The 10440-nt window shown below is 29.1% G+C and overlaps 1 protein-coding gene across 1 annotated transcript; it reads left to right on the top strand.

Annotated features, from left to right (window-relative positions):
- Positions 1 to 260: 260 nt before the first annotated feature.
- Bma-unc-7 (Innexin unc-7, putative) lies at positions 261 to 10219 on the top strand (the record flags this gene model as incomplete). The annotated part of the gene is made up of 13 exons (XM_043073136.1): positions 261 to 668; positions 1369 to 1419; positions 5659 to 5734; positions 6577 to 6708; positions 7118 to 7159; positions 7269 to 7372; positions 7567 to 7708; positions 7791 to 7903; positions 8079 to 8195; positions 8565 to 8726; positions 8920 to 9087; positions 9614 to 9802; positions 10145 to 10219. The coding sequence occupies 13 exons, from the start codon at positions 261 to 263 to the stop codon at positions 10217 to 10219; spliced, it is 1779 nt and encodes a 592-aa protein (XP_042929070.1).
- Between the last annotated feature and the right edge of the window lie 221 nt (positions 10220 to 10440).

The raw sequence follows: 10440 nt of genomic DNA, 5'->3' as shown, positions 1-10440 counted from the left end.
TAACATTTAAATTTTACTGAAATTTTTCTGCTACTAATTATGTGCTTCTGTTTGCTGAAGAAGAGAAATTATTTAGTTTTGATTTCATGTCACTTCATTCATTGATGCTGGTTGCTCTGGAATCATTGTGATACTTCTGGTACATCTACAAACAGGTGCTTAAAACCCAATAAGTAACACTTTCAACTGGGAGTTCTCTGAACTGTGACGTTTCAGCCATTTTTGCTACCGCATGTACTCCAGAAAAGAGCAACGGTTGCATGTTTTCACCGAATCGGTCAGGAAATCGAATAAGTGTTCCTCGAAGTGATAAAACCAATCGTTTACCTTATGTACCGCAGAAACAGCTAGAACAACAAAAACATCAAAAACAACCGTATTGGGGCTCTAACAACCCATCGGGTGAAGAATCCATTGGTATTCGACTACCTCTTCTCTTAAATAAAGCAGCAAATACCAGTATCCAAAGTTCTTCTACTAGTACAATAACCAATCGGTTACTACCACCACCGCCACCACCACCACGACGTTCAGTTACCACATCCCTAAGTTTGTTTCCAGTACCCTACCAACAATTAACTCAACAAGACGTACCATCCGATCGACAACTCCCTTCTGAATTTTTACAAATTAGACTTGAAACCGTCTCGAAACCTTATTGGGCGCAGGCAAGCCTATCATTTTTTACAGAAAAAATTAATATTGATCATGGGAAATCATTTATTTAGCCCAACCGTATATTTTCATATTAAAATTTACATTGTTATTACAATCTCATATTCCAAAGAAGCTTTAATAAGATGGCCAATAATTCTAGATTCTGCTTCTTTAGATTCCTATCTTATTGTGACGTTTAAAATATGTGTTGTAAATTTAAAATTTGCTCGAGATTTGTCATAAATGAGTGCACTACCTTCATGGAAGCAAACCAGTTCGATTCAGAGCAAAAAGAAAATTTGCATGATGTGTAAATCTGCAAAACGAAATTACATCTATGAAATTCAACAACCTTTTTGAGATTCTCTTTTTTTTTAAAAAAAAAAAAAAAAAATGAGAGAGAAAGCAGTATTTTAAATAATAAATAAAAAAAAAAATAATACTGGCAAAATGGCAAATCAAAAAAGAAAACGATAAATCATCAAAAGATCACTAGTAATAATCATAATAGACATAAAAATTGAAAATAATCACAAATGATACAATATAGAGAGATAACAATGATAAATACATTGAATGAAGATAGTTATAACTGCGATATATTAGCAATAGCAATATTTACATTAATAATGATAGCAGTGATAATGATAATGATAATTAATATTGTGATTTGCAGTAATAAGTACTAATCAAATGACAAGATCATTTCAGCAGACGGCAATAGAGAAAACTCACCACTTGGATTCGATCCCTTCATATCAGGTACGTCTGTCTGTCTATCTGCGTGTATGTGTATGTGGTGTAATTTTGGTTGTGTTTGATGCATGTTTATCGGTGTCAATGAATTATGAAGCTGTCCTCATGCAAATCTTTCAAGAGTTTAGCCTCCTTCGGATTTAAGGTGTCAAAACTCTGAGTTTTGAATGAGGGTGACAATAAGAAAGGAATAATAATAATGTTTCTGGATGATTGGATGCTATTTACTTTGCATGTTTGTATGTGTGTTAGTGTTGACGTTCTTGCTTGAACGACCTTCTGTCTCCATTTGACAGAATTGTCCACTGATCCATGGCCATCTTCCAACATGGCCTTCTGATGATATTTCAGCTCCTTCTAAACATTTGCAGTTGGAACAATCACAACAAAACTTATAATATTTCGAAATGAGGCATCCTTCCATGGATCAATAAATTTTTTTGGTACAGATTATGCTTTAACGCTTGTGCTTGTTATTATTATTATTGCTATTATTATTATTATTATTATTATTATTATTATTATTATTATTAGTATTAGTATTATTATGATATGATTGGCTCACCTTTCGTATTCATTATGCATTCATGCATTTTATTTTTCTTGAAATTTTACTTTCATTTCGTTCATTCTTTTCTTTCTTAAGAAAAAAACAAAAATAAAACCACAGACTCATTATAATAAGTAGATGAAGCAGTTTAAACAGATAAGCCTGTAGCATTGCGCATTGTAAAATAAATCGTAAAAAACTGGAAAGGAAATATCAAAATATAAATAAATTTTAGAAGATATTTGATGATTTTAAAGGTTGCTGTAAATTCAATTGACAGTTTACTTAAAGAAGTTTTTTTTTTTTTTTTTCTTTTACTTTTGCTTTAATATAAACTATATTAACAAAAATTAAAACTCTGAATGAATTTTTTTTCTTTATCGGCACTCTTTTTTTTTCATTCTTTGAAACTTTTGAAAGTGACACACTTCTTAGATATATGATGCAATGATTGTTAACTACAAATTTCCTTTTGTTTTACTATCAATCAAATTTCATTACTATTGAAATTCATTAATTTTGAAAGCAAATTTTCCATTAACAAAGTGCTTCTTCATTTTCAAGAGTGAGAGAAGGATGAGTGATTCTTAAAAATAAAAATTGTAATTTTCGAATTTGGAATAATATAACTCATTGGATCCGACCATCTTTCTAAATTAATTTGACTGCGGATGACGCTCAAAGACCATAAAAGATTAAACTCTGCTCAAACATTTCAATAAATTAAACAACTTTCAACGATATTAAAAATGGAAATTTTTGGGGTTACATCCAAACCGAAGTCACTCATCATTTTGTATTCATTCCGTTAGGTGTTAAAATTAGCAATTCTTCCGGATTACATCGAAGTAATCGTCAGGTCACTAAAGCATATGTATTTTGCGACATTGCAGTAAATATTCCTTCCGGTTTCGACGATACATATGTGTTAAATATTGTTGGCCTGGCCTTTTTCTCAATGTTGTCAAAATATTGGAGGAATGAATTTTTAAACAAACATCATGTTAATTACTTAACATTTTGAGACTTTTATTTATTTATTTTTTTTTTTTGATAATTTAAACAAAGGATATTAATTTTCTCGCCTTCTTCTTCTTCGTCCAATGTTAAAACTATCTATCTTCGGACTGAACATTCCAAACGGAAAGGTGGGATCGGTGCTCCCTCCATGTTGTCCGTTGCCTTTTTTGACATCGCTCCAAAAAGTGATACACGAATCAAATCATCTAACAATTTAAATTCAACAATTTAGTATGAAAGTAAGAAATTGCACTTTTTTGATGAAATATTCGCATTATATTATATATGCAATGAAATTTCCGATTTTGACGAAGCGCAAATCAACAAATGGCTTCAAACCAACATCCGTAAATTTAATGAGAAATGCTGAACTGTATATATCTCATTATCATTATGCAATTTGCTAAAGTCCTTCATTACCTTGAATTTTTTAAACCAAATTCTTTTTTTTATTTTTATATTCCTCACAGATTTCTTCATTTCTGCATATTTCTCTTTAATGATATTAATTTCTTTGTTCTTCTAACTGATAAATACATAATAGAAAAAATTATAAAAATTTCCACATTAAATAGTGACTGGCATAAAAAAGTTGAATATAATCGAATAATTATTGTCTGAAGCATTAGAATGAGGGCAATTTTAAGTGAAGAAAGAAAATGTAAATATATCAATATCATATCATAAGTAAATTTTTTAAACTTAGGTATCTCATTCAAATCATTTCTTAGGGAAAGTACCATGGCTTCATAGGTGTAAATTTTTTTTTTTTTTTTTTTTTCTGATCATATCATATTCTTTTAGTTTCAGTTTTTTCCGATTTTTTCTGCATCAAATCAATGACTGAAATGTTTTTGGCAAATTTATCCGAACACACTTTTCTTTGCTTCCAGGAAAATTTTCACCTGAAAAGCGAAGTAATGTCTGCTTCTCTTGGCTTGTTTAAATATATGAGTTGTATTCAAACCGAAAAATATATTCAGGCTTATGTAGTTGTTATTTTAGTTAAATTGAATTGAACCAAATCTTTGAATTTGGTCCCAGACATCCCTATGAAATTATAGCGTTTTCATTGTAAATTCAATTTGTTCAATCGTTGTCCCACTTACGTCCATCCTTTGCATTGCATATGCATAGTTGCCCGAAAATTGTATGCCAAAAATTCTAGCTGATTTTCTGGGCCCAAATTTTCTTGTCTAAATATGGAGTATTGAAGATGTAACTAAATTTTGTGAGATAAATTTAGAAAAAATTTAATAACTTGTTAAGTTTGCAAATCTGAATAGTCTTCGCATTTATTGAATACAATATAAACCTGCTAAACCTTATGAATTACATATTGAACTTATTGCACAATAAATTTTTATCCAATTCAAAAAACGTTTTCTATTTTATTTCTTACATTGCATTAATCGCTGTTTCAAAAATTAAATGAAAATGTAATTTGAAAATTGCATCTTAACGTCTGCTACCATTGATACTTTCGAATTTTTAATTTTAATTAACAAAATTGAAAATTAAATTACTTTTATCATCGTTACTACTCTTTTATTAAACTAAAAATATGTGCCATATTTTAGATTTCCGTTACATAACTAACATTATTTGTAGTTTTATAATTTTTTTTTTCATTATAGATGGATATTATTTTCTTCCCTGCAGCGATTTTAAAAAATGAGTTTGAAATTTTACTTATTAAATTAGACACCTGTCAGTTGTATGTTCCTGACATCTTAAAAGTTTTTTCTGCCTTTTTTTAAAAGAAATTTTGTTTTTTTTTTAATGCTTTCGACATTTGATAGCGTCACATGACAGATGAATTTTCAAACAAGTTATAAACGTCGATATCTAATTAAACTCATTTGCCTTACTTTTTCAAATGAGGAAAATGGCTTTCTTTTTTTTTTCTGCAGATAAAATAACACTTAAGATAGTTCTAAATCATTTAAAATCATTAACAATTCAACTTATTGATAATTTTGTAAAACTTGGAATTATTTTTTTCTTTTTTTTTTTTTTTTCTTTTTTTGAAGTTACAAACCATTTTGAAATTCTTGCTAAAAAGTCTATAAATTTGATTAAATCGAGGTTAGTAAATAATCGTCCGATACACAAAGAAAAAGTTACTTTTGAAGATTGCTTCACATTGCCCATTATGAGAAAAATGTAGTTTAGAGGTAGAAGAAGAATTGCAAGTGAAAGCTTCTGAAATTATGTTAAAGAGGCTTTTTTGTGAATGATTTCTCTTTCTAATTGCTAGGAATAGGAGAACTTTTTGCTTCATTTTTGTTTGCCTAATAATTACTACCTTGTTCTTAAGTGCCTAACTGAACTTTGTCGTTTATTACCATCGCTCTTCTAACTTATTTTCTAACTTTTGCATCATTTTTAAATCATTTCTATCATTCAATTTAAGCGCTAATATTGAAACTATCCATAAGAATCATCAATTCTTAACAAGGTTTGAGTTTCGCTTTTAATTAGCTCAGTTCACCTGGTGAAATGAAATGCTCACTTTGTCTACGCTTTTTCTAACATTTTCTCAAAGTGTACGGTTGCTTCAGTTTTTGTTGTGGTATAGGTGATGCAAAAAAAAAAATGAATGGCTTCACGTAACGAGCAATAAAATTATATTAATTAACAAAGTAATTCTCTTCTTTTTCAAACTTTTTCAGGTTAAGAAGCTGTTGGACGGAACACATCAGTTGCGCATCGACGGTCATCACGTCGGAAGCGCCGGCCCTGGCGCTGGTAATTTCATCTTTAGCATTTGGAATTTATTTAAGCTTTTCACTATAGAATTGTCATTTAAACAATTTAATTATTTGAAAATGAACTTGAAGTGTTTTAAAATTTTTTGCTAACAACATACTTAAAAAGCTCACTTTTAGATGAAATAACTTGTAGCAGTTGTTTTAGTGTGTATCAGTTAATTTGAATACTACAAGGTCGCTTTTTTTTGAAGTAGTAATGATTATTAATTTCTGTAATATTTTTTTGTTGCAAAATCTCATAATGAGATAGCAGTTATTGAATTTTTATTATATTCTTGCAACCAGCACCAATAATCCTGAAAAAGATGACGGAAATTTTTCTTTCTTTCTTTGGTCATTTTTCATTTTGGAATTTTTAAAACAGTTTACGATTGTTTCCCAAGGGTCAAGTTTTTTATCGTTGTCAAAAAAAAAAATCAAAAAAAAAAGAAAAAAAAACCAAAAGGCACTTTCTTTCCTATTTGATTATTAAGTGATCATATTCTAAAGTAACGAAAGAGTTATTTCAGTCTTTAGCATGCCAAAAATTTAAATTTTGATGTACAACTCATTTTCGATTGAAATAGAAATGAAGAACAGGACAGGTTTGAATAAAGTTTATAGGAAGTGATTAAACTCACGGAAAAAGCACTTAAAAAAAATTGTAAACAATAAACACCAAATAAAAAGAAGCGAAATTAAACTTGAAAATATTATATTATCATTAGGCGAAAAAATGCTGTATTATCATGCGGTAAAGTAATTTATTTATAATAAAAAAAATTATGCAATATGAGTGTCTTTAATATAACAATTAAATGTATCTAATCTAAACACTAGGCCACGGACATAAAAAAGAATTTGGTCCAGCTATGATACTGTATTATTTGGCATCCGCTTTTCGGACGCTTTATCCACGACTCGATGATGATTTTGTTGACAAATTAAATTATTATTATACGACTACGATATGTAAGCTTTTCTCATTTATAGGAATGCTAACACTCATTTAGAAAAATTGGGAAATTTTTGTTTTTGCCTTATTTGTTAAAGCGAAATTATTGAGAGTGAAGATTTGTTCGCTAGGATATGGTGGTGATTTCTTAACAAATATTTAATGTTTAGTGATAATCCTTGGCTCCATGAATTTGACAATTAATTCGTCGAAAATTTAGTGACACAGACCATCATTTTACTTTTCATCATTGAAATTGCTTCAATTTTTTTTTTTTTTTTTTTCACTCTAAATGATTATATTTCAAAAAATTTACTATACATCATCAGTTTGTTTAGGTGTTTTCTTTATTTCAAAGTTAAAATTTAATTATATTTTAACTCTCTCAATATGAACGTATTTTATCCAAAAAACGCTTAATTTCAGTAGCATCATTTGCGCTCCTTGTTTCTGCCAAACAATATGTTGGTAAGTAAATTTGATTTCCTTTAATTTAATTTTATGCATTGCTTTTTTTTTTCTTTTCAAATGTTTTAAATCTCAAATATCAATTTTTGATCGATATTCCCTTCTTAAGGTTTTCCAATACAGTGTTGGGTTCCGGCTACTTTTACGGATGCTATGGAACAATACACAGAAAATTATTGCTGGGTGCAAAACACTTACTGGGTGCCTATGCAGGTAACTTCTAATTGTTACTTCAAAATATTAATATTAAAATTAATTTATATATTTTACATTCTTATGTGATCTACGCTAGTGCACTTTCATTCATTTGTAAATTAGATATATGTTTGTTACCTTACTTTATATTTGCCAAGTATTCTTATATTTGTTATACGTATAAACGAATCTCTCTCTCTCTTCTGTTACAGGAAGATATTCCACGCGAAATCTATTCACGAAGGAATCGCCAAATTGGTTATTATCAATGGGTACCGTTTATTCTAGCTATAGAAGCATTGCTTTTCTATGTGCCTTGTATATTGTGGAGAGGGATGTTATACTGGCACTCAGGTATATTATATTCTAAATTTAATTAATTAAATTATTGCTGTGATTTTTTTTTTTTTTTTTGAGGTAACGTTGAAATATTCAGGAATCAATTTACAAGGCCTTGTACAAATGGCATGCGATGCAAGACTTATGGATACAGATGTTAAAAGTCGTACAGTATATACAATGGCACGGCATATGGAAGATGAAGTGCAAGTAAAATAGCATTTATATATTTTTAACGAAATAAGAAATATATGTATGATAGAACTGAAATTGAATATTTCAAAAGTTACTGTTACGGAATATTGAAATTTTTATTGAAACAATTTTCTATTTGAAATAAAATTTCTAGTAAGAAAAAAGATTGACTAAACGATGGATATTTTAGCTAGCGCATCTGGAAAGACGTGGACATCCTCGAGCTTGCTTTCCGTTTGTGCAAGCAAGAGGACAGTGCGGAAGACATTGCGGATGCTATGTTACTATGTTATACATTGGTATCAAGGTTAAGTTTTTATTGTGCTCAAAAAAGTAATGAAGTTGCTAATTTATTTAAATAATTTAGGAATGACAGATAAAATAAGATGAAATGAACATGAGAAATTGAATGCATAGAAGTTTATAATATACATATTAATGAAATAATTATTCGAGATTTTACTATCGTAAAATATTCGCTCTAATCATTGGAATATAAAATATTTATAAAAGTTTGTATATTACAGTGATATTGTTAAGGATTAAGAAAAGTGAGAAGGATATAGGTTCCATGGTTTTATGATTATAATCTAATGATAAAGAATATAATTGACATAATGCATAGATATGATTAAGATAATTGTAGCTTTCTTTGCTTGAAAAATTCAATTTTCAGATATTATATTCGGCTAACGTCCTATTACAGTTCTTCCTGCTAAATCATCTATTAGGTGCAGATGATCTTACATATGGTTTTTCATTATTGCGCGATTTGATGCATGAAGTTGAGTGGGAGCAAACAGGGATGTTCCCGAGAGTAACACTTTGCGATTTTGAGGTATCTAACTGCTGTGTTATTTAATTTTCCCCCCTTTTTTTTTTTTTTTAATTGGTTTCATTTATAGTTTGTTTAAGATGAAATCAATCTCATTACAAATAGCTCGAGCTGTGAAGGTAGCAATTTTCCATACTATTTCAATAAATTTACCAAAAATTATGAAAACTAATAATGGAAAATGTTTTTGTTTCAGGTTCGAGTGCTCGGTAATATTCATCGACATACAGTGCAATGTGTGTTGATGATAAATATGTTTAATGAAAAAATTTTCCTTTTTTTATGGTTTTGGTTTTTAACCGTCGGTTTGATAACAGTTTTCAACAGCTGTTACTGGATACTTGTGATGTTCATTCCAAGTCAGGTAGGTAACTTTTTTTTTTCCTTACATGAAATCATTTTTAACGTTTTGTTTACCTTTTATTTTCTATTTTTTCGTTAAACTTTTATCCTAATATTACCGTCTTACAAATATGTTGTGATCTTTTAAAATTGAGATGAATTAATTAAGTGAAATCAAAATCTGTCTGCAACTGAAATGCAGAATTGCAGTTCATATGATTCTAAGATCTATATACTAAGCTCTATAATGAAAAGTTATTGAATATTAAGTATGGTCGACATTATGCAGCTTTGAAAATTTCTGAACAATGATTTTTTAATGTAGTAGTGCTATGCAAGTTCAGTACTAATTCTACCATTTGCCACCTTTGATATCAGTTCTGTTTTTTTATAGCAATTAGGAAATTTTAACGACTAATTTGTTTCGTCTTTCAATTATATTATAACTTCCTTATTTTCATTTTTAAATTTCAGGATCTAAAATTTCAAAAAAAAAAAAAAAACTTGAGCTTAATTTGCCTTAAGTTCTTTAATTCAATTTTATATAGGGAATGTCTTTCATTCGCAAATATTTGCGAGCGTTGAGCGATCATCCAACAAAACCTGCAGCTGATGATGTATCACTCCGAAAATTTACGAATCAATTTTTGCGTAAAGATGGTGTATTTATGCTTCGAATGATCTCAACTCATGCCGGTGAATTAATGAGCAGTGAATTAGTTCTTGCTTTATGGCAAGTAAGGGTTATATTGACAAGATAAAGTTATTTGTCAAGAACATTTCAATGGTCCTAAATCAAGTCTATTAATTAAATTTAATTTAATTTGCAAATTTTGCATTTTAGTTCATGTTTAAAGATTTCGATTTCTCACTGAAGTGATCTTATTTTGTAGAATTGATATTGTTATCAAGGAATTGTCGAAAAGCTAAACTTTCCAAGTCATATGTTCCCCTTGTGACAATTGAAAAATTTCAAGTTTCTAGCCAAAATAGTTTCAAATTATCCAAACAGTATTGGCCTTTTAAACAAATAGAAACATTCGTAAGCAGATGAATGTTAGCATTTGCAAATAATTTAGGATTTTAATAATATCGATCGTTCGTCTGCTCAATTTTGGGATGCTGAACATGGTGCTGGGACACTGAACGCTTAATTAATTTAAAGTGATCTTAAGAATGCTAAGGTTTGCTTATTTATTCGTTGTTATAATCCAGAAGACTGCGAAAAAAAAATGATCCATAAAATTTCATTATAAATTACTGTTCTCTTACACTGAAGAGAAAAGGAAGAGAGAAAGAATTGTTTATCCAGTTCTTTGTTTTTCATTTTTTCTGTTTTGGAGCTATTTCAACAAAAAAGTTTTCTCCTCAAAAC

The sequence above is a fragment of the Brugia malayi genome (assembly GCF_000002995.4).
Source record: "Brugia malayi strain FR3 genome assembly, contig: Bm_v4_ChrX_scaffold_001, whole genome shotgun sequence".
NCBI lineage: Eukaryota > Metazoa > Nematoda > Chromadorea > Rhabditida > Onchocercidae > Brugia > Brugia malayi.
Note: the sequence above shows the minus strand (reverse complement) of the source record. Positions and strands in the feature narration are given on the sequence as shown.